Source organism: Diabrotica virgifera, chromosome 6 (genome assembly GCF_917563875.1).
Source record: "Diabrotica virgifera virgifera chromosome 6, PGI_DIABVI_V3a".
Lineage (NCBI taxonomy): Eukaryota > Metazoa > Arthropoda > Insecta > Coleoptera > Chrysomelidae > Diabrotica > Diabrotica virgifera.
In genome coordinates, this window is record NC_065448.1 from 22,395,156 (window position 1) to 22,420,906 (window position 25,751).

Sequence of the window (25,751 nt, forward strand, 5' to 3'; positions counted from 1 at the left end):
AGTACCTTGTCAATTATTGTCGAGGCATTTAAGCTAAATAAAAAAAAAATCTATTAGTATTTTGACCCAACATGTACAAAAGTAGATAAACTTTATATTAGATACAAAAGCAATAGCAAAAAACACATAGTACTTTACCTCCTAAAGTGAAATATTCTTGCCAAAATTGACCTTCAACAACCTTGCAGGATGTTGATATAGCTGGTAGTTTAATTTGTGAAAGGTTGCAAATTCTATTCCGGGGTGGGACCACCTTATTAACGCAATAAAAATAATATAAATAACAAACAACTAATTAAAAAAATATTCTAAGTTTGCTAACTAACAAGCAAGATGGCAACCAAAGTAAGTGAATTACTAGTGTTTTATGAACAATCTTTATTTTGTGCGATTAGTGTTGTTGTGAATAAATTAGATTCTGCAGTCGACTAAATCCGACTACTCACGATACTGCGGCGTCGTTCAATTTTGTCGAATTCGACTAATTGATACAAATTTTGATCGTGTGTTACCGTGCATCCAACAAAATCGTTACAATTTTACTACAGAGAGACTGGCATGTCTGCTGCAGTACTGCAGAATTGATATCATCGAGGATTTTGTCGAACGACACCGCAGTACCGTGAGTGGCCGGTTTAATACGTGAACTAAAAACAGTGTACATCGTGTTTTCTTAACAATACATACTAGACCCGGGCGCATCTGTAAAAATATTAGTACATTTGGATGTTGAGAAGTGACTCAACTAACATAAAAGTTACGTAATTGTCACCCTTGTTGCAAAATAGCAATAATTGCGAAAAAACTATAAAAAAAGATTTCGCAAAAAGTATTCGCATTTTACGTTTTTCGACCATTTATGCTACACTTAAGACCTTCATATTTCAACCAGAAAATCTTTATGATATAATAAAACAATGCTGCAACTTTTATTAAGATCGATTTAACATATTTTGCAATCCAGCTTTCGCAAAAAAAATTCAATTTTCAAAATGTTGCAGGACTGAAAATAAAGCAGACAATAAGTTGATTTTTTTTACATATAGAAGAATACTGTGCCTTTCATTTGCAATATGCAAAATTAAATTCGGTTAACTACCACGGCGTCAAAAATGTTTTTAAATAAACATTAATTTTTGGCGCTACGCGCAGGACAGCGGATACGTTTGCTCTGATTGGGCATTTAAATGACCTTTGATAATGATTGGTAAATTTAAAGTTTTAATACATTTCAATATAAATAAATAAATTTGTTTATTGCAAAATAAAAACACATACTCTGTCCTTTGAAATTACACTTTTTTAGCAAAATCTTTCTTTGTTCATATATTTTAACTTAGAAAATAAAAGTTTATAATTTTTAAACATATGCAATTGTTTAAACCATATTTCACAAACAATAATCAAATTCGTTTGATTTTTGTGGAATTAAAATATTAAAATACAACAAAATATAGAGTAAAAAAATAATATATTAGATAAAGGTTGGAATAAATTTTGGTGGAAATCAACTTGTGTGAATCGAACACCGCTGTCCTGTGCGTAGCACCAAAAATTAATGTTTATTTAAAAAAAATCCTGACGCAGTGATAGCTAACTGATTTTGATTTTGAAAATGGCAAATTAAAGGTACAGTATTCTTCTATATGAAAAAAAATTTCAACTTGCTATCTGCTTTGCGACAAAATGAATTTTTTTTGCGACAGCTGGATTGCAAAATTTATTTTGCAAAATCTCTTAAACCGATATTAATGATCTTTTGTTTTAATATATCATAGAATTTTCCTGCGTAAAATATGAAGGTCGTAAGTGTAGCATAAATGGTTGAAAAACGGAAAAAGCGAATACTTGTTTTTTATGTTTTTTTTTCGGAATTATTGCTATTTTGCAACAAAGGGTGACAATTTTTAAAAATTTTAACCAATCCTATATTGTAGGAAATTTAACTACGCAACTTTGAAGTGTCTACAACTTTTCTCGGAAGTGAATACTACTTTTAATGTTATAATCAAAAAACCAAGAAAAAAATCGAATTTTTCTTTCATTTTTTGACATTTTGATTATTTAAACAATGTTCCGGACCTTTTTGAGTGGGAGGATAACTCAATTATTATTATATGAGTTAATTCCAAGCAATTTCTGCAAAAAAATATTAGTCACCTCTCAACGTCCATCTCAAAACAGATGCGCCCTGGACTATACAGATTAGTGACTTGTATTTCACCAATTTAATTTAATTTTTATGAAAATGTAGTGCTTAATATTTATTACATTGTTGTCGTACATCAATTAACCTTTAATATCTCTTGTTCTTTTGGCTATCTTTTATAAATAGTTAGATTTTTTATGGAATCTTTATCGACATCTTTTTTGGCTTAATTTAATGTCAAAAATCAACTTTAGATCTTTTTTTCAAGAGAAACTTTTACGAAATTTGAGTACATTACATTTCACTAAATATATATTAAGCATAAGTGTTGCCATATTAATAGAATAATTTTTCATTGTGTAGTCTTTTTTTCCGATATCAGCTATTATGAAGATTATTTAAATTATAATTATATACAACCCTATACTAAATTAAATAACCAACATTTTATAATCGTTTCTTCTTTTAGTTTTTAGTTCTCGCCGCATTCATTGCAGTAGCTAAGGCCGGTTCTTGGGGTTCAGGTTTCGGCTACGCCGCGCCAGCTCTTGTCGCTCACGGATCTCACGATGCCATCTCTACCTACTCCACTGTTCAACACCATGCTCCAGCCGTACACTCCTATGCCGCTCACGCTCCCCTTGTCCATGCTCCAGTTGCCCATTCCTACGCAGCTCCTTTGGTTCACGCCCCAGTCGCTCACGCTTACGCTGCTCCTGTTGCTCACGTTCATGATGAACCCTCTGCACCAGCCCACTACGATTTCGCATATGGAGTAAGTGACCCTCACACCGGAGATGCTAAGAGCCAACACGAATCTCGTCGTGGAGATGTTGTTCACGGAAGCTACTCACTCGTGGAATCCGATGGAAGCAAACGTACCGTCGACTACACTGCTGATCCACACCATGGATTTAACGCTGTTGTACACAAAGAACCTTCCGTACATGCTGTTGCCCCAGTTGTTGCCAAAATCGTAGCCCCAGTAGCTCATGCTGCTCCAGTAGCTCATGCTGCATATGCTGCCCCAGTTGCCCATGCTGCTTACGCTGCTCCAGTTGCTCATGTTGCTCATGCTGTCCCAGTTGCTCATGCTGCTTATGCTGCTCCAGTAGCCCACGCCGCTTATGCAGCACCAGCTGTTCATGGATACGCTAGCTCAGTTGCTCATGGTTACGCTGCTCCTTTGGCTCATGGTCATCATGCTTATGCTGCTCATGCTCCAGTCCTTTCACATAACTTATGGTAATTCTAAGAAGAAATAATTGTAGATTTTGTATAGAACTTATTTATACTGCTTGCAATACAATAAAAGGTTGTCAAAAAAAATTAATTTTTGTTATTTCTTTTCTTTGATATCACATATTATACCAATGTCTTTAGTTGGAACATACACTATCAGTCACTTATGCAATATTCCGATATAATAGATCTTAGAATAAATACAGGGAATCTAAAGTCATAAATACAAGAAAGAATAATAAAACAGGATGAGAAAAAGAAGACTGATTCACATTTCTGGCAAAAATTCTAAAAATGGCCAAGAGAAAAGAAAATATTTAGTTTTAAGCTATAGAGAAGAAAAAAAGAACAGAAGATAACATTACAAGAAAGAAATGGAAATAGATTCAACACAAAATAATAAGAAAAAATCAACATAGCAAGACCGATTAATAGCTGACAAAGATATCACAACAAAAGAACATTGAATTGTATTCCATACTAAAATCACATAAGCTATGCAGTAGATATATAAACAACATAAGTTGACAGCGAGGTCGTCATCAGCAAAGAACGAGATGCCTATTTAATTCAGTTTTTGAATATTTTTGGATAACAGTTACCTGTATAATCACGTAAATTATCCATTAATTTAATTGATAGGATAATTGTTTCACAATCTATGTATTCAGTGATGCAATAATTTTATATAGCATACAATAAAAACTAATAATCGAGAAAAGAGAAAAATGATAAAGTAATTTTAATAATATACTTACTGTTATTATGGAACGAGTAGATAAATTTTGAACATCATTAAACAACTTAAACCGTTGTTTGTATGCACTGCATCGCTTATTTTAATTCAGTATTAGTCCAGAAAGCCACTGCGCATCCGCTAGGAAAAATATTCTAATTCGGATGTTTTGCACAATCTTACTCAAAAAGGACTCCTTTTAACAAATTTGCATGTTGCCAGGACCAAAAGGTGGTCAAAAATTTTTTAAACGTTTTTTTTTTGTTTTGTTCCTAAAATTATTTTTTTTGCATGGAAAAAAGTTTTTATAGATTTTTTGGTTCATTCCAAACAGAAAAGGCCTTTAGTGACTTTTCTCTAAAAATGATAGTTTTTGACATATAAGCGATTAAAAATTGAAAAATTGCGAAATCGGCCATTTTTAACCCTCAAAAACTATGTGAAAAACTGAAAATTTGAATGTTACCAAGGTAGGTAGATATTCTTTAAACATCGATTGATGAAACCCCGAAGAGATTTTTGCAATACAATATTCAAAACTCCTTTGTTTTTTAATTGCTAATCAAGCGTGCGCGACACTATTTTCCACCGACAGTATGGTGCAAATGAAAGGAATAAATTCGTTATTTCGTAAACCGGCAACTTTAAGGAAAAATCCCGAAACAAGTCGATTTTTATTTTTAAGTTATGATATTGTGGCATATATGGTATACTAGTGACGTCATCCGTCTGGGCGTGATGACGTAATCGATGATTATTTTAAATGAGAATAGGCGTCGTGTGGTAGCTCATTTGAAAGGTTCTTCAATTCTCTATTCAGTAATGTAAACATTTACGTAATTATTTATACAGCGTGTTCTTCTACTTCTTTTTTGTCAAATAATTTAATTTAATAAAAATTTTTTGGACACCCTGTATAAATAATTATGTAAATGTTTATATTAATGAATAGAGAATTAAAGAATCTCTCCAATCAGCTAGCACATGACCCCTATTCTCATTTAAAAAAATCATCGATTACGTCATCACGTACAGATGGATGACGTCACTAGTATACCATATATGCCACAATATCATAACTTAAAAATGACAATCGACGTCTTTCGGGATTTTTCCTTAAAGTCGCCGGTTTAGGAAATAACGAATTTACTCCTTTCATTTGCACCATACTGTCGGTGGAAAATAGTGTCGCGCACGCTTGATTAGTAATTAAAAAACAAAGGAGTTTTGAATATTGTATTGCAAAAACCTCTTCGGAATTTCATCAATCGATGTTTAAAGAATATCTATCTACCTTGGCAACATTCAAATTTTCAGTTTTTCACATAGTTTTTGAGGGTTAAAAATGGCCGATTTCGCAATTTTTCAATTTTTAATCGCTTATATGTCAAAAACTATCATTTTTAGAGAAAAGTCACTAAATACCTTTTCTGTTCGGAATGATCCAAAAAACCTAAAAAACTTTTTTCCATGCAAAAAAATAATTTTAGGAAAAAAAAACAAAAAAAAACGTTTAAAAAATTTTTGACCACCTTTTGGTCCTGGCAACATGCAAATTTGTTAAAAGGAGTCCTTTTTGAGTAAGATTGTGCAAAAAATCCGAATTAGAATATTTTTCCTAGCGGATCCGCAGTGGCTTTCTGGACTATATAGAGAAATCAAGCATAGAGTAGAGAAAACTTAAAATGACAAAAATAAAATTAGCAAATCAAACTAATCAACCATCTTCCACTATCTATCTGCCACTATTGGCTAAGAAACGCAAAAATGCATGCAATACACAATTAGGATGGAAGGATTATATCACTGGTGTTTCCGAAGAAAATAACTCTTGGAACGACTTCTTCAAAGTTAAGTTTTGTGTATAAACAAAGAGGACAATACATTCCAAGCACTAAATATCAATAATATTTTTATAAACAAACGTTATATTCAATTGACTCTTTGGTCTCAACTAAGAAATCTGACGAATTGCTACTGTAGGTCTTGATCGGGCATTCATCCATCAGATATCTAATCGTTTTTCTTGCAGTTATTCTCCCCAAATCGCAATATCTATTTCACAGTTAAGTTTTGTGTATGAACAAAGAGGACAATACGATACAAGCACTAAATAACAATAATCAATTTTTATAAACAAACATTGAGTTGGTAACTACATATGAGCCGCTCAGAGGAAAAGTGGTCAATTGACTATTTTATTGCAACTAAAAATTCTGACGGATTGCCACTGTAGCATCAGATCGGGCATTTCTCCACCAGATATAAATATAACCGTTTTGCTTGCAGTTACCCTCCCCAATGAAAACAGTAGATATTTTTAGTTGTTTTTAAAAGCCCGTTTCTATATAGTTAGCCACTGCTAGGATTTGGTCTGTGTAGCTGGGGTTTAATCAAAATTTGGCTTGTTTTACTGGTATATGTTGGAGTATCGTTTAGTTAATTATAGTATTTTTTTTAATTCTGTAGACTGTAGAGTATACGTAGAAATGCATTTGGGCGGTAACTTTTAATACATTTTTAGCTTTCCCAGGTTTTAAAATGGCAATTTTACTCGTTTGAATGGGTGATTAATATTTCCCTCTTGATAAATATCTCAGAAAAATCCACTAGGAAGAATTTCCTGTAGCTGGCTGTATACCATTAATTACAAGTAAAATTTAATAAAAAATTTTGGTCTTGGTAAAAGGTATATTATTTTAAAAAGCCCTATAGGGCTACAAACATCGAACAGAACGTTTTCGCTCTAAAAAGAGCATCATCAGTGTTGCCTAAAATAAGTATAACCATATTAATTATCAAAATGTTGAACTTAAAGTGATGACCAAGGTAGAATCAAAGTTTGGTTATACTTACAAGAACATGGTGAGCCAACCAAAAAATACGAAGGTCAAAGCCTTTCAAAAATGGACTAAAAGTCACATCAAAATGCTAACATAGCAAATTCCAAAGGATGGATATAATCCCTAAGGATATGGCCCTAGGATAACATATGACTCCCACACGTTGTAAGTGGGTCAAAGGTAACAAATTAGGTCATTATGTTACAAGAGCTGACAGGCAACTAAGATGTGAGATATCAAAAGCGAATCTGTCTGATGTCAAGACAACAATTGTCAATGGAACTTGAAGTATCATGAAAAATTGGTTACACAGCTACTAAATTTATAGTTATTTATAGTACAAGCAATGATAACAGCTAACATCAGTGTGTTGGAATTATAAAAATAAAGAGTTAGTGAGAATAGATTATCTAGATGTAAAATAGAAGGGGGGAATTTGAGTACCCACAATCATCAATGAAGTGTACGTAAATTGATGAAGAAAGGTAGGCAAAACAACATACAGATAATGTAATGTATGGTTTATGTTTTGAAATTAGATAATTTATATTTGTGAACCAACACAAATGATGGCTGAGAGACTGGCTGAAAAACTAGAGACAAAATAGGGGTCGTGATATCAAATGCTGAAAAAGTTGTAAATGCAAAATCTTATTTATAAATTAATAAAATATAGATGGGTTCATCAACACAAATTTACAAGACTGAAAAGGTTGTATTACAAGCTTAGTCCAAATTTCTTTATTATGTCCTTTTATGTTAAATAACATCTAGGGCAAAGAAAAATTAATAACTTGGATAAAAGTGTCTAAGCTACAACTAAAGTGGGGTCAGATGAAGATAAGTGTTGAGTAAGATTATTGAGTATATGAGAAAATTAAAAATTGTGTTTATTTGAGATAGATGAGTTTGTGGTATATAAAGTAAATTTGACATCACTATTGAGACTAATGAACATTATTGAGAGACTGGGGACTCCAGAGACCAGGCAACCAAACAAACCAAATGATGAATGAAAGGTTGGCTGAATGGAATAACTACTAGATGTGTGAAACTTGAAAGATATATTGTACAGTATTATTGGTTGATTTAGTTTAGAATGAAATAGTTATGATTGGACACTAAACGAAAAACGGTTTGAAAAGATGATGTGGAGAGAATGGGATATATATTGAATAGATATAGTTGTGTACAAGTTGTGACAAATGGATGTTGCGGATATAGTTGAAATTGCTTTGTTTGGGAGAAGAAAAATTTTTTGAAGAAAGGATTAGATGATTATCGAAAATTGAGTGAACATGTGGATGTGTGTGAATAAGAAGAGAAAAGAAAGAAATAGAACAATATTGGTAGATGCGAATAATTAGGAGAAATAAAGTAATATAAGAAACAGATTTATAATGTAATTTATGAGAAAAGTTGACGATGTAACGGTTGAAAGTCACGATTGAAAGACACATGGCGATTAACACAATTTGGACTTCTCTGTTTCTCTTTGACTATTTCAAGATCCTCGTATAGGTCCAATCTCAGAAAGTTTTTATCGGGAATGTTATGTATTAGGGATACGTTATCAGGGATATTGAGAGTATGGTTGTTTTGTTTAAGATGTTGAGAGAAGGTTGATGTATTCTCTCTTTTAGTATGTTCAAGTGAACGGGAGGCAAGTGACCTACAAGTTCTCCCTATATATGTGGCATCACAATCAGAGCATTGCAATTTATAGACACCGCTACGATTCATGTAGTTAATAGGGTCTTTGGAGTTGGAAAGGCACTGTCCTAAATTACTTGATACCTTAAATGAAATTTGAATGTTATCAACTGATCTTTTAATAATATCTCTAATATCTCCAGACAAACGTTCATGATGATATGGTAAGGAAGTGTAAATGGGTTTGGTGGTCGAATCTCTGGGGAACGCAGCCTCTCTCAAGACTCTCAGTTGTCTCTTATGGATAAGACTAACAGACTCAAATCAAAACTTAATAATCTCATCAGAAACAAAGTCATTTTACACAATAATAACAGTAACACCACTTTTTCTAACTTTGTTTTTCACCCTAGACTAAAAAACCTATCTTCAGTTGTATTTAACAAGAAAGAAATTGATCTCTTAAATCTAGGCCTCAAATACTCCATCCCTAAGAAGGTTTCTGTAAAGGACCTTCAGAGTCTCTCCATTCAGCTAGATATCATAATACAAAACCTTTCTGTCCCTCTGAATAAAAAAACTTCTATCAGAAATTCATGTTTTAATACCATTAATAAATTCAAAAATAAACACAACTCATCATCTTCTTCAATTAACCTTTCCAATTCCCAATTTTCACTAAATCTATCTAACAATATATCTTCTATTAATCTCCCATCTTCTTCTCAAAATACATCATCTACAATTTCTTTCCCTAATTTTTCAGACAAGAAACGTTCTGATCATCTTAACACACTCAAATCCATTAAAAACAAAATTAAATCCAACAATCTGATCATCAGCAAGGCAGATAAAGGAAACTGCTTGGTCATTATGGACCACACACTCTATAATGACAAAGTCATTACCTTCCTCTCTAACAACAACTTCACACTGCTGTCTGAAGATCCCACTAAAAAGTTCATCAATAAACTTAAAGACAACTTGAAGCCTTTTACAGAATTTTTTTCAGAACAGTTTGCTCCTTATTACAAAATACCAAGTAACCCGTTGACACCTAGACTGTATGGTTTACCTAAGATAAATAAAGAGGGCATTCCTATTCGTCCAGTTGTGAGCTTCATTAACACTCCTGTTTCTATTCTTTCCAAATTTATATTGAACCTCATTAATACTTTGACGAACTTCACCCCTCGTTTTTCAGTCAAAAACACTAGTCATCTAGTCAATAAACTCCAACAAATAAATCTTCGTCCTAACATTACTATGCTTTCATTTGATGTTAGCAATCTTTTCACTTCTGTCCCTAAACAAGAAACTATTAATCTGGTACACTCTCTTCTTAGAGCCAGTTCAATCACCATGTCTACTACAGATTCCATCATCCAATTATTACAATTTTGTCTAGCTCAAGACTTTTTTGTTTTCAATAACAAATTTTACAGACAACCTGATGGCTTAGCCATGGGTAGTTGCCTATCCCCTCTCTTAGCTGATATTTTCATGGATCATCTAGAATCCACACAGATCATTAAAAATCCGGAGATTCTACACTGGTTTCGTTATGTGGATGACTGTTTGTTATTCATAGCCGGGAATTCTAATTTAGCTGATTCACTTCTTTCTAAAATCAACCAAATCCATCCTAATATTAAGTTCACCATGGAACTAGAATCATCCCAATCCATTAACTTTCTTGACCTCACTATCACCAGATTAAATGACCATTTCGATTTCAGTATCTATAGGAAACCAACACAGACGGACCATGTCATACCCCTATCATCTAATCACCCCATTTCACACAAATATTCAGCATTTCACAGTTTCATACACCGTTTAGAAACTACCCCTCTATCACAATCCAATTACAACAAAGAATTGAACATTCTCAAACAAATAGCCTTCAATAATGGTTACGAACCTAACATCATAGACAAGTTTATCCATAAGAGACAACTGAGAGTCTTGAGAGAGGCTGCGTTCCCCAGAGATTCGACCACCAAACCCATTTACACTTCCTTACCATATCATCATGAACGTTTGTCTGGAGATATTAGAGATATTATTAAAAGATCAGTTGATAACATTCAAATTTCATTTAAGGTATCAAGTAATTTAGGACAGTGCCTTTCCAACTCCAAAGACCCTATTAACTACATGAATCGTAGCGGTGTCTATAAATTGCAATGCTCTGATTGTGATGCCACATATATAGGGAGAACTTGTAGGTCACTTGCCTCCCGTTCACTTGAACATACTAAAAGAGAGAATACATCAACCTTCTCTCAACATCTTAAACAAAACAACCATACTCTCAATATCCCTGATAACGTATCCCTAATACATAACATTCCCGATAAAAACTTTCTGAGATTGGACCTATACGAGGATCTTGAAATAGTCAAAGAGAAACAGAGAAGTCCAAATTGTGTTAATCGCCATGTGTCTTTCAATCGTGACTTTCAACCGTTACATCGTCAACTTTTCTCATAAATTACATTATAAATCTGTTTCTTATATTACTTTATTTCTCCTAATTATTCGCATCTACCAATATTGTTCTATTTCTTTCTTTTCTCTTCTTATTCACACACATCCACATGTTCACTCAATTTTCGATAATCATCTAATCCTTTCTTCAAAAAATTTTTCTTCTCCCAAACAAAGCAATTTCAACTATATCCGCAACATCCATTTGTCACAACTTGTACACAACTATATCTATTCAATATATATCCCATTCTCTCCACATCATCTTTTCAAACCGTTTTTCGTTTAGTGTCCAATCATAACTATTTCATTCTAAACTAAATCAACCAATAATACTGTACAATATATCTTTCAAGTTTCACACATCTAGTAGTTATTCCATTCAGCCAACCTTTCATTCATCATTTGGTTTGTTTGGTTGCCTGGTCTCTGGAGTCCCCAGTCTCTCAATAATGTTCATTAGTCTCAATAGTGATGTCAAATTTACTTTATATACCACAAACTCATCTATCTCAAATAAACACAATTTTTAATTTTCTCATATACTCAATAATCTTACTCAACACTTATCTTCATCTGACCCCACTTTAGTTGTAGCTTAGACACTTTTATCCAAAAATGCCAAGTTTCTTGTAAAAGGTATATATTAAAATACCCTAAATAAGGGTCAAAATACAAAACGTTTTCGGATTAAGGAATCCATCATCAGTGTTTAAAAGCCAAAATTTGCATGCCTGAGCCACCAAAATGTATAGGGTAAAAACCCTTTAAATGTAAATAATAAAGATGTTTTACATATTTATATAAAATCCATCGGATGTAATAGATAAACCTGGATGTTACCCAGGGCAACACAGGACTCTCCCCACGTGGTTGGAACTTTTTTTGGTGAAAACCTCACATATTGGATTTCAATGGCCAACTGAAATCCAATATGTGAGGTTTTCACCAAAAAAAGTTCCAACCACGTGGGGAGAGTCCTGTGTTGCCCTGGGTAACATCCAGGTTTATCTATTACATCCGATGGATTTTATATAAATATGTAAAACATCTTTATTATTTACATTTAAAGGGTTTTTACCCTATACATTTTGGTGGCTCAGGCATGCAAATTTTGGCTTTTAAACACTGATGATGGATTCCTTAATCCGAAAACGTTTTGTATTTTGACCCTTATTTAGGGTATTTTAATATATACCTTTTACAAGAAACTTGGCATTTTTGTGATTTATGGTATACAGCCAGCTACAGGAAGTTTATTTTCCTCGTGGACTTTTATCCAAGTTATTAATTTTTCTTTGCCCTAGATGTTATTTAACATAAAAGGACATAATAAAGAAATTTGGACTAAGCTTGTAATACAACCTTTTCAGTCTTGTAAATTTGTGTTGATGAACCCATCTATATTTTATTAATTTATAAATAAGATTTTGCATTTACAACTTTTTCAGCATTTGATATCACGACCCCTATTTTGTCTCTAGTTTTTCAGCCAGTCTCTCAGCCATCATTTGTGTTGGTTCACAAATATAAATTATCTAATTTCAAAACATAAACCATACATTACATTATCTGTATGTTGTTTTGCCTACCTTTCTTCATCAATTTACGTACACTTCATTGATGATTGTGGGTACTCAAATTCCCCCCTTCTATTTTACATCTAGATAATCTATTCTCACTAACTCTTTATTTTTATAATTCCAACACACTGATGTTAGCTGTTATCATTGCTTGTACTATAAACAACTATAAATTTAGTAGCTGTGTAACCAATTTTTCATGATACTTCAAGTTCCATTGACAATTGTTGTCTTGACATCAGACAGATTCGCTTTTGATATCTCACATCTTAGTTGCCTGTCAGCTCTTGTAACATAATGACCTAAATTGTTACCTTTGACCCACTTACAACGTGTGGGAGTCATATGTTATCCTAGGGCCATATCCTTAGGGATTATATCCATTCTTTGGAATTTGCTATGTTAGCATTTTGATGTGACTTTTAGTCCATTTTTGAAAGGCTTTGACCTTCGTATTTTTTGGTTGGCTCACCATGTTCTTGTAAGTATAACCAAACTTTGATTCTACCTTGGTCATCACTTTAAGTTCAACATTTTGATAATTAATATGGTTATACTTATTTTAGGCAACACTGATGATGCTCTTTTAAGAGCGAAAACGTTCTGTTCGATGTTTGTAGCCCTATAGGGCTTTTTAAAATAATATACCTTTTACCAAGACCAAAATTTTTTATTAAATTTTACTTGTAATTTCAGAAAAACTTTTCAAGCCATTTTTGAATTTAACAAGTGTATAACTGAGGGAGTTCTATGTCCAGCAGTTGACGTGATTAGCTGATTGATGATGATTTTAAAATATTAAGGTCTTTTTTAACTTTAGTTGTGTGTAAGCAGTTTTGGAGTGCTCTTGAGATAGATACTATTCAAGACGTTACTTGGTTTGGTTGTGGTGTCGGGTGCGTTACTGGTTAATGCTTTTTTTCGCAGCAGTGACCAGGCTTGTCCACACGGGTTTTTAAAACCTATATTTTAATTGTTTCACTCCATTTCTCGCATCTAGTGGAACAAGTCGTCCGAAATTTCCTACTCTCGGTCTTTCCAAAATTGTGTATATCAAGTTTTTTGCCCTGTTTAGACCATCCAAGAATATACTCTTTACAGTACCCTGTAGGACTTTCTGCTTTTACTGCAGTTATTACTGCTTCCGTTAATTTCTCGTAGTGTACGCTTTTTGGTAGAATCCAGTGTAAATATTTGATAGGAATTCTAGAGAAAGCTTCCTGTCCTACTGTAGGGAGTAGAAGCATGGACTCTAACTGAGGCTATGCTTAACCCTTATCTGGGCAAGGTGGGCCCAGGGGGCCTTAGACGCCAATTCTTTTATCATAAACTGATAAAAAAAAATTTATTGAATTTTATGCATCACTGAATTTGTTTAGAAGTGTGTTTCCTTCAACATAGTCATGAGCTATTCAAAATATTCATTACCATTTTTGAAATTATTGCGTCGAAAGAATTTTGTCACGTAAAGAGGCAATACGGGCCTGTCGGACCCTACTTTTATTTATACCTAAAGTTTCAATCTTTGTTACAGAAGTTAATTTGGCAGTCAGGTAATGTCTTTGTGGATTATGTAAAAGACTTTTATGATTTCGGAAATCCAATAATAAAGTCTAAACGTGCAACAAACAATTTAAACATCTCTTTGATGTGAACATCAAAGAGATGCTTATTTTAGGTGTTATATCTATTCTAAATAAATTGTAAAAACTGATAATGATTGTTGGAATATAATAGTATTTTTAGGTAGGTACCTATACATATTTTGAAATAAATAATGCATCTGATATCAGTCATTTGATACCGATGTTAGTGTCGACAACTACTAAGCCAGTAAAATTATATTTAATTACAGTAGATAGTGCGAATAAAATGTCCCGAAATCCATTATCAGCTGCAGAACTGCAAGAGATTGCTATTAACCCTCCGTTACTCGCACACGGTGTGGGAGACCGGGCCTGTAAATAAATTCCTGTAACTCTGCTTGTAGTGGGGATTTTGAATGGCTACTTCGTATACGTCTTCAGTGGTCAATCAACTGTGGGTAAAGTCAGTTCGCAGTGTAAAAAATAGTACTGTCCTTTTGTTATTACGCAACACGGTCCCGTACACCGTGTGCGAGTATTTGTGCACCAATTTTTGTGTTTGGATCACACATCGATATTTTTAATTAGTAAGGTAATTTAAGATCTTTTCCTTATTTTCAATGTTTATAGATTAGTTTATTTATATTTATATATATAAATATAAATATATAACTTACCCAGAACCATCAGAATGAGGTTTAGGGAGATATGTGGTTTACCAACAGAACAAGTACCAGTCGTAACACCAGGAACTTCAGATCGCTGTGCTGTTTGTTATTGGAAGAAAAATAGAAAAACAAAGTTTTACTGCCAAATATGCTCAAAATATCTGTGTTTGGAACACCATTGTTCCAATGAATGTGACACCATTGTGTATTTCATGTTTTAAAAACGTTAATTAATTTTTATAACTTTTTTTGTTACTACAATTACTCTTTGGTTTTAATTTTTTTGTGTATTGAATTAAGATCTAAAGTTCTTAGTAAACAAATTTAACCATATTCAATTTTTTTTCACTTCCAAAGTTTTTGTATATACATATAAATGGATAACAATGAAAATTATTAAATTTTTGATTAAAGTAATATAATGTGAACACAAACGCATATCTACAAAATTATATGATCATATATTCATTAAATAATTTAATCGTACACAATTTTGCAAAAAAAAAATAATTTTAAAACACTGCTGACCCATATTTTTGGACCCGGTCTCCTGCACCGTGCGCGAGTATCCGATCACAAAAAGTTGGCGCGAGTAACGAAAGGTTAATTTATGGAATTCCGATGATGAAGAATCTCCTGAAGTAGTTGGCATTGCAAGTGACTCTGAAATTGAAGATCATCTTTCGGAAGCAAGTGAAGAGGATGATCAGCAAGTAGTATTGAGTGATAATGAAGAAGAATGTTTAGCTGCCAGTTCCCAGATTTCAGAGTGTGTAATTTTTGAAACTAAGGATGGAACTAACTGGAAGGGTCAACCACAACCGAGAGGGCGTATGCGATCCTGCGACATAATAAAAAGCAAAGTGCACAAAGTAATGTTAGCTCTTGGTCAAAGTGTGGATGATCCTGTTGATTCCTTTTGTTTGTTTGTGGACGAAAAAATTGTGAACGAAATAGTGAAGTGTACAAATAAAGAAGCCGAAAAAGTCCTGGGGATAGAGAACTGGACATATTGCGACTGTACAGAGATATATGCCTTTATTGGACTCCTACTAATTGCAGGGCACCTGAGTGTCAACAATCATAATGTAGATATACTTTGGAGTAAATTTTATGGCCCTACTATATTTTCTCGTTTATACTCTTTTCTCAGAAGGGTTTTCACACAACAATGAAAGGCAACAACACCGTAATCTTTTTCCAGGGTGTGCGTAAATACCAATCGATCTTTTCAAATAAAATGGCCTATTAGATTTACAAAAGATTTTATTTATTGATTTATTAAGTCTTCTTTGGCTCCAAATATTTATTACTTGTAAATAAATATTTTTTCTACAAAAGTTTTTTGCATTTCATTATTTTGTGCAAATCCTTCAGGTAGATCGCACCCTCGAAGTAGACCGCATAGGTACTATAGTAGCACCTTTCTTTTAATCTAGAGAATTTAAATTTAACTTTAATAAAAAATCACAAATGAACATTAGACATAATATGTGGGTAAATATGAATAGTACATTAAAGAACAGTGGTGGGCCCAACGGACCCGAGTTGCCCGGTTACGTAAGTAAAATGTGTTGCCCGGATAAGGGTTAAACGCTTGACACCCTTTGAGATGTGGGTATACAGACGACTACTAAAAGTAAGCTGGGTCGACAGAATTAGAAATGAGGAGGTCCATGAACGACTGAACCAAACAACACAACTGGTCAATATAATAAAGAGACGCAAGCAGGGGCGGCCCGTCGGGGTAGGCAAGGTAGGCGCCGCCTACCCTCTTCAAATGTAGTACAATAATATAAACTATTAATATAAACTATCAATATAAATTACTTATTTCAAAATTGTAATTTATAAATTTTGACACAATATCTACAATCAAATAGCAAAAATTATCCAAATTATTTTTAAAAATATCCAAAAAATTTTCTCCGTAGTTATAATTATTGTACGCTCCTTGTAGTATCAGTAGTACTGTATAGATTCTATATTCTCCTTGGTCAGGCACTCGGGAACGTAGCCTGAAATAGAACGACGCCAACACCGAATTGACGTGCGATCTCTCTCTGTTTACGCTCGTAGCGACCGTATTCTACGATTTTGAACGGGCGGATAGTCAGAGTCTTATAGCCGGACCTACAAAATTTTATCAGTTGCTTCTCTTGTGTCTTGTGAAACTGTTTTAAAATTATTGTTTTTTGATTTTGGCTGTTATTAGTAGGTTAAATATTGAATAAAACTAGGTAGAACAATTTAAATTTGTTTATGAAAACTGAATAATGTGTTATTAGATTATATAGATAATTAAAAATTTAAAGCGAGGTTAATTGTTAACTTATCAATTTATTCGAATAGTAAATTATTATTTGATACATAAATAAAATAAGTAATATTTGACGTTGTTGAAACGTAGGTGTGTTAGTTTTATTGGTGGAAAAACTTTAGTCATCGAATATGAATATTTTAAACGATGTAATATGCAGTTTGATCGAGACGCCTTTTTCAAGGCGCCAAAATCAAGAAAGATTAGTAATTATTTCAATGGGCCGGCCTTTACAAAATTTAACAATTTTATCCACAGATAAGACAAAAGACAATCAACCATTTTCGAGATCGTTTAAAACAATATGGTATGAAAATCATAAATGGCTAAGCCGAAGTTATTTTAAAAATTCACTTTTCTGTTGGCCTTGTCTGTTGCTCTCAAATTTGAAGCAAAATGTTTAAGTGAGTCAGGGATATTCAGATTTGAAAAATTTATCAGCTAGTGTAAAAAAACATGAATCTTCGAACTTTATCTTTATCTTTATCGAAACTTGCGTCTCACTCGAACTTTATCGTGCGCTACGGATTGCAAGAGACGAGTGTCGTACAAGACGAGGAGATTTGCAATCCTAAACGCTCCGTGTACGGAGCTCAATGCCAAAACGAAGGAACTTGACTGACGGGGAGAGACTGGAATCGAGTCGAGTAGTTCGAGCGTCCGTCGTTCCATGTGCGGACAGGCTTAAACTTTCCGAACAGAGATTAAAGTCTCATGCCAAAATCAGACTGCTATTTATCACCTGTCATAATTCCTGCCATTTGACATATTCCACATGTTCCACTCATTAAAACGCCCATTTGGTGATAAATAGCAGTTTGATTTTTGCAAGAGAGTTTAATCTCTGTTCGAAGAGTTTAAGTCTGTTCTGTCGGACAAAATACATGTGCCGTTTTCGTGGTGTGACCGTTCCAAATTTTTAACCTGTTCCACAATTAAAACTGCCCCTGTTCCAGTGTTCCCATATATCAACGTTTATCCGACTAGACACCCTTAAGCTATTAACAAATTTTCAGCTTGCTATTAATCAACTTTTTTTTCATACGCGGGATCCAGACCTATATCATTTTTAAATGAAGTAAAGAAACACAGACTTACTCACAATCATTTAATTTACTTCGACGACCGGTTTCGATCTCTACAATATACAGATCGTCTTCAGGTCGGCGTTACAAGTGATTAAATGCTACAGAGAAAGTCAGAGTTAGAAAAGTGTCTGGTTGTATCAAAATGCAAATAGAAAGCCAAAATTTTGAAAGGTATGTAAATGTTGACATTTCAGAACAACAAACAAATACATCTTCTTCTTATGGTGCCTATCCGTTACGGATGTTGGACACTAACATGGCTATTCTGACTTTGTTGACTGCTGCCCTGAAACGTATGCACAAATATGAGCAAACAGGTACTCATAAGCACGCACACGCACACAGATGCATGAGGTTTATGACTATTTGTTAAATTAAATTAAGTTTTAAATTTTGATCTACTTAGGTACATGTCATTACAAGGGATGACTTGTAGTGTACGAAACAAAGGTTGAACCTTGCAAAATGGACACAAGTCCGGTTTTATTTTTTTTCTGGTATATCAAGGGGTGCTTATTATAAGACTAACTTTTTCTGAAAAAATTTCGCCCCGGAACCTCCCTTTTCACCCCTTTAAAGGGGGTAATTTGTGGTTTTTGCGGAACGTAGCCCTTCCTGTAACTTTTACAAAAAATTTCTTTTATAGAAATATGAAGAGGACTATATTTTCTACGATCGATTTCCGACACCATCTCTCTATCATCCACCGTTTAGCGGGGGTGGCGCCCTAAAGTTGACAAGTTTTTAAAAAAGATGTTTTTAAAAAATATATATTTTTCCCTAACTGTAAAGGAAATTAAGAAGAAATCCTGCGGCAATTGCGACTGATTTTTTGGTATAGGTTTCACTTAAGGGTAATTGCCCTTTTTTTAATTACAGGGTGTTACATTTTAAAAAACCTCTTTTTATACCATCTGAACCGTTTACGCTAGAGTAAAAAGGCTTTCAGCGATTACCCATGTACTGGTGCTATTTACAAATTTGTATAATGCACCCCCATTTTTTTCCCGGAACCACCCCAAAAAAAAAGAAGAATTAATAAATAAATTGATTTTCTTGGAATCCTTCACACACAATGCCCTTTATTAATATGCTTCATATATCCTTTTCTGCACGTTATTATTACCCATGCATGGACACCAAAAGCAATTTCCTAGTGCAACCCCTGTAGCAAAAAAAAAATAAATAAAATGGGGGGTTGAAAATTTTTTTTTGTTTTTTGCTTTTTGATCCATATGGGCATATGCTTCATCAATAGTGCTTTTCAAAAATATATATGGTTATTGCAACATCTCTGCGAAAACCACCCGTATCCTTGAAAATATACTGCAGAAACTACCCCTATCCCTTGGCGAGCATGTTTTTACGATTTTCTCATTACCTATGTATTATTTTTAAACAAAACTTATACAAGGTTAAAGACCACTATTTACTCTAAAAATTATGTCGTATTCATTTTTTCGTATAAGCAACCGTTACGGTACAGTGGAGCCGTAAACCTCATATATGCTTTGGCGGGCTCCCGTTTTTGTTTTTTTTTCGTCATCTGTTCGTTTTATTGATAAAGTACTTATGCAAAATAAAACAACACAGTGTAACCTACAAATTATGACTTATGCACATTTTACATTCTTTGCTCCCCAAAGCCACAGTGGTGGCCCAAAATAAATTTTTGCAAATTTTTGCCACCTACATGAATTTTATTGCATTAATGCTACCTTAACAGCACAATATTTACCCTTACGTGGTCGCTACGCAGTGGTGGATCCAGGGAGGGGTGATGGGGTGATCACCTCCCCCCCTCTCAAACCAAGTGATATTATATTCAAAGATTATAAAAATATTCATTTATTTTTATAGAAATTTAACCAATTGGCACCCCCCTCTTAACGATGCTGGATCCGCCACTGTCGCTAAAGCATAAAAAGTAATTCTTATAAAAATAATATTAATATAATATAAGTATTTCTGTAAAAATAAATGAATATTTTTATAATCTTCAAATATAATATCACTTGGTTTGAGAGGGGTGGGGGTGATCGCCCCCATCACCACTCCCTGGATCCGCCACTGCTTAGCGACCACCTAAGGGTAAATATTGTGCTATTAAGATAGCATTACCGCAATAAAATGCGTGTAGGTGGCGAAAATATGAAAAAATTTATTTTGGGCCACCACTGTAGCTTTGAGGAGCAAAGAATGTAAAATGTGCATAGGTCATGATTTGTAGATTACACTGTGTTGTTTTATTTTACATAAGTACTTTATCAATAAAACAAACAGATGTCGAAAAAATAAACAAAAACTGGAGCCCGTCAAAACATATATGAGGTTTACGGCGCCACTGTGCCGTAACGGTTGCTTAAACGAAAAAAATGAATAGGACCTAATTTTTAGAGTAAATAGTGGTCTTTAACCTTGTATAAGTTTTGTTTAAAAAAAATTAATAGGTAATGAGAAAATCGTAAAAACATGCTGGATAAGGTATAGGGGTAGTTTCTGCAGTATATTTTCAAGGATAGGGGTGGTTTGCGCAGGGATGTTGCAATAACCATATATATTTTTGAAAAGCACTATTGATGAAGCATATTCCCATATGGATCAAAAAGCAAAAAACAAAAAAAAAATTTCAACCCCCCATTTTATTTATTGTTTTTGGCTACAGGGGTTGCACTAGGAAATCGCTTTTAGTGTCCATGCATGGGTAATAATAACTGGCACAAAATGATATATGAAGCATATTAATGAAGGGCATTGTGTGTGAAGGATTCCAAGAAAACCACTTTATTTATTAATTCTTCTTTTTTTTGGGTGGTTCCGGGGAAAAAATGGGGGTGCATTATACAAATTTGTAAATAACACCAGTACATGGGTAATCGCTGAAAGTCTTTTTACTCTAGCATAAACGGTTCAGATGGTATAAAAAGGGGTTTTTTAAAATGTAACACCCTGTAATTAAAAAGAGGGCAATTACCCTTAAGTGAAACCTATACCAAAAAATCAATCACCTATTTGTGAATAATTTCCGCCGCATTTCTTTTTAATTTCCGTTACAGTTAGGGAAAAATATATATTTTTTAAAAACATCTTTTTTAAAAACTTGTCAACTTTGGGGCGCCACCCTTGCTAAACGGTGGATGATAGAGAGATGCTGTCGGAAATAAATCGTAGAAAGTATAGTCCTCTTCATATTTCTATAAAAAAATTTTTTTGTAAAAGTTACAGGAAGGGCTACGTTCTGCAAAAACCATAAATTACCCCCTTTAAAGGGGTGAAAAGGGGGGTTCCGGGGCGAAATTTTTTCAGAAAAAGTTAGTCTTATAATAAGCACCCCTTGATATGCCAGAAAAAAAATAAAACCGGACTTGTGTCCATTTTGCAAGGTTCAACCTCTGTTTCCTACACTATTGTAAGTTCATCAGTAACATGTTTAAACGTCCAGATTATGCTAGTAGGATAGCTAGGTGAAGGACTGGGTAGGCGGACATGCTTCGTAGGTCAAAACACAGTGTATTGGAATGGATCCTGAAGGCAGATGTGTGATATGAAACAAGAGATAGATGTATTAGTTATGAGAAAGACAACGTTCGGATGGAACTGTTCGTAAATGCAGCTAAAGAGGTAATTGATTCTGTGTATGCACTTGTACGATTGTAAAGGTCTTTGCTCTTAGGTGTTTTGAGCTGTGGGCAAAGGTCGAAGTAAGGAAAAAAGACAAATAAAAATCAATTGTATTGTTCCCAGTCAAAGGACTAAGAAATGTCAGTTAGTTTGTATCAATGTAGGTGCCTGACACTAGAAAATCTTTAAAATGTAGAGAAATATAAGAAAAATTAATTAATTAGATAAAGGGAAGGTCAAGTTAAAATATTGGTTAAAAAACTGGAAATTAATAAAGGTGCTCTGATATCTTTTTTATTTGTGCTCCGATTTTCAAAATTCTTCCAACAGTTTGTAGGTACATGTATTGATATTGTTTGGTATTATTCCGGCAATACAAAAATTTTGCTTGCATGGCATTATACAGGGGTAAATGAAAGCGTTGTATTTTCTCCTAAGTTTAAAACATTCTGTGGAAAAATGAAAGAGCTAACATTCCATATTATCCCGGAGGTATCACTAAAATTTTGTTTTTTGAATTATCCGAATATCTCTTTTCTTTTAAGAGCTGTACCATTTTGTGTAAATAAAAACACTGATTGTCTCATAAAATAGAGGTTGGATTGATAAGATTAGAATGGCCTGCATGCAGTCCAGGTCTCAATCGTCTTGAGCATTTATTGGATGCATTGGGCATTAAATTTAAATAACTGGTTAAATACTGTTAAGTTGACAAATAAAAACCTAAGTAAAACTATGCTTACCCCAATTACGTTACGACTATTGCTGCTAAATGTATTTACTTATTTGAAAGTTAATTAATTTAAAATTCATTTAAATTGTTTGCATATAAAGAAGAATTTAGTCGGACATTAAACGTTGGAGGCACCACGGGTATTATAGATAATAACGCTTTCAGTCAACGTATATATCTCGGGCCATGGGCCCTCTGTATATACACCATTGACCTCAAGCGTTATTATCCTTATAATACCCTTGGTACCTTAATAACTATAACTGAATTTTCAACATTTTTGTAATATAGGTCTGTGACAATATTAGATTATGTTTGAGATAATTATAATTGTTTTATATTGAAAATACCAATAATTTAAAAAAAATGGTCCATTAATTTTCTGTAGGTATCGTAATTCTATAGATACAAGCTATCGACATGTATGGGTATTAAATGGGTTTATAGTTTATAACACAATTAATAATTTTAGACAATCTTTTATTGTAATGCAAGCAGTATAAATAATTTATATACAAAATCTACAATTGTTCCTTTCTAGAATTACCACAAGTTATGTGAAAGGACTGGAGCATGAGCAGCATAAGCATGATGACCATGAGCCAAAGGAGCAGTGTAACCATGAGCAACAGAGCTAGCGTATCCATGTAGAGCTGGTGCTGCATAAGCGGCGTGGGCAACTGGACCAGCATAAGCAGCATGGGCAACTGGGGCAGCGTGGGCAGCATGGACAACTGGAGCAGAGTAAGCAGCATGAACTGCTGGAGCAGAGTAAGCAGCATGAACTGCTGGAGCAGAGTAAGCGGCATGAACCGCTGGAGCAGCATAAGCAGCATGAGCTACTGGGGCTACGATTTTGGCAACAACTGGAGCAACAGCATGTACGGTAGGTTCTTTGTGTACAACAGCATTAAATCCATGGTGTGGATCAGCAGTGTAGTCTACAGTACGTTTGGTTCCATCGGATTCTACGAGGGAGTAGCTTCCGTGAACAACATCTCCACGACGAGATTCGTGTTGGCTCTTAGCATCTCCGGTGTGGGGGTCACTTACTCCATATGCGAAGTCGTAATGGGCTGGTGCAGAGGGTTCAGCGTGAACGTGAGCAACGGGAGCAGCGTAAGCGTGAGCGACTGGAGCTTGAACCAAAGGAGCTGCGTAGGAATGGGTAACTGGAGCATGAACGAGGGGAGCGTGAGCAGCATAGGAGTGTACGGCTGGAGCATGATGTTGCACAGTGGAGTAGGTAGAGATGGCATCGTGAGATCCGTGAGCGACAACAGCTGGCGCGGCGTAGCCGAAACCTGATCCATAAGAACCGGCTTTAGCTACTGCAATGAATGCGGCGAGAACTAAAAACTGAAAGAAGAAAAGTTTAGATCATAAGTTAATATATAATTATCATATAACTAATCATCATAATAGAGTATATCGGAGAAGAAAGACTACAAAATAAAAAACCATTCTATTAATATGTCAAAACTGATACTTTTACTCCAATTTTTCTCTTGAAAAAAGGTGAACCAAAAAAAAATAAAGTTTTGATATATTTGCTTTTGGAATAACTACTTAGTTAGTTTTGTTAAAGCTACATAAAGTAGCTTTTTGACATTGAATTAGGTCAGAAAAAGCAAACTATAAAGAAAGATTGGCTAAAACATCCAGCTATTTCTTAAGGATGGCTAACAGAAATAATAAAAGATGAATAGGTTAATTGGTTGATATACGACAACAAAGTAATAAATATATAATAGATAATATATAATAAGTTATGCTTTTTTCATAAAAATTAACTTAAATTGGAAAAATATAAGTCGCTCTATAAATATGTTAGAAGAGCATTATTTTTTTGCGAATCCCGAGCAAAGTAATAAGTATTTTTGAAAAATTTAACCGCAGAATGAAAGACTGCATTATTACGGAGCGCCGAAAGTCCCTGAACACCCCTATAATGTTTATTTTAATGAGCTACAGGAGTGACAAAAAAAAAGAGAGAAAATTGAGTGAGATTTTTAATTTCAAATATCTCACGCAAAATAAACTTTCTGCTATTCTAAGGAATATTCGAAAAAAATGAACGTTTAAAAAGTATTCACCCGAAATGTTGCGCCTAAGAAATAAAAACCGATGTAAACTCTTTATGGTTCGCTTTTGAGTCGATTTAATAGTCTAATCTAATTTATTCACAAAAACACTAATCGCACAAAACAAAAAACGTTATCCATAAAACACTGCTAAATCACTTACTTTGGTTGCCATCTTGTTTGTTAGTTCGAAAAGTTTAGAATATTTTTGCAATCAGTTGTTTGTTATTTATATGATTTTTGTTGCGTTTATTAGCTGGTCCCACCCCGGAAAAGAATTTACAACCATTCACAAATTAAACTATCAGATATTTACATATTGAAAGATCCTCGAAGGTCAATTTTTGCAAGTATATTTCAGTTAGGAGGTAAAGGATTATCGAAAGGTGTTTCTGCAACTATTTTTACTATGCTTATTATTAGCATGTTAGGCAAAAAAGTAATACATTTAACATGGAAAAAAATTTATAAAAATAAAAAATTAGAAAATCAGAGAGTGTTACAGTCTATGGGTGTATAGTGTATGCTTTTCTTGAAATCCGGAGTAAGGATCAATGGATCCATTTCAACAGCTTCCAATCTTTTTCCTATTTTTAAAAAGGGCGATCGTGATCTTGTAAACAATTATAGACCAATTTATATCGTTTCTATATTCAGTAAAATAATAGAAAAAATTCTGAAGCAACGCCTAATATCGTACTTTGAAACCAATAACTTTCTTAGCAGTTCACAATATGGGTTTAAAAAGGATCGTTCCACAACTCATGTACTCTTAGATGTGATGAGTGGCATAGTTGATGGCCTGGAGAAGCATAACCAAACTGCCGTAACGCTGTGTGATCTTTCAAAGGTCTTCGACTGTGTTTCTCATGATATCTTACTAAAAAAACTGCACTGTTACGGTATCAGAGGTACTCCTTTAGAACTAATTAAATCATATCTAAGTGATAGA

General features: G+C 33.8%; 2 protein-coding genes across 2 annotated transcripts in view; one reads left to right on the top strand and one right to left on the bottom strand.

Moving 5' to 3' along the window:
• Positions 1-25,068, bottom strand: part of LOC114331186 (uncharacterized) — a 43,881-nt gene extending 18,813 nt beyond the window's left edge. The window contains exons 1-4 of the mRNA XM_028280683.2: positions 24,963-25,068; positions 23,260-24,074; positions 3,004-3,288; positions 2,709-2,949 (exon numbers count right to left, since the gene is read on the bottom strand). Coding sequence (XP_028136484.2) covers positions 2,709-2,949; positions 3,004-3,288; positions 23,260-24,074; positions 24,963-24,974 — 1,353 coding nt within the window. The 5' untranslated portion in view covers positions 24,975-25,068. The remainder of the gene's footprint in view (positions 1-2,708; positions 2,950-3,003; positions 3,289-23,259; positions 24,075-24,962) is intronic.
• On the top strand, positions 238-3,482 carry LOC114331469 (cuticle protein 18.6-like). The gene is made up of 2 exons (XM_028281060.2): positions 238-345; positions 2,619-3,482. The coding sequence occupies exons 1-2, from the start codon at positions 334-336 to the stop codon at positions 3,396-3,398; spliced, it is 792 nt and encodes a 263-aa protein (XP_028136861.1). The 5' UTR covers positions 238-333; the 3' UTR covers positions 3,399-3,482.
• Positions 25,069-25,751: the final 683 nt, after the last annotated feature.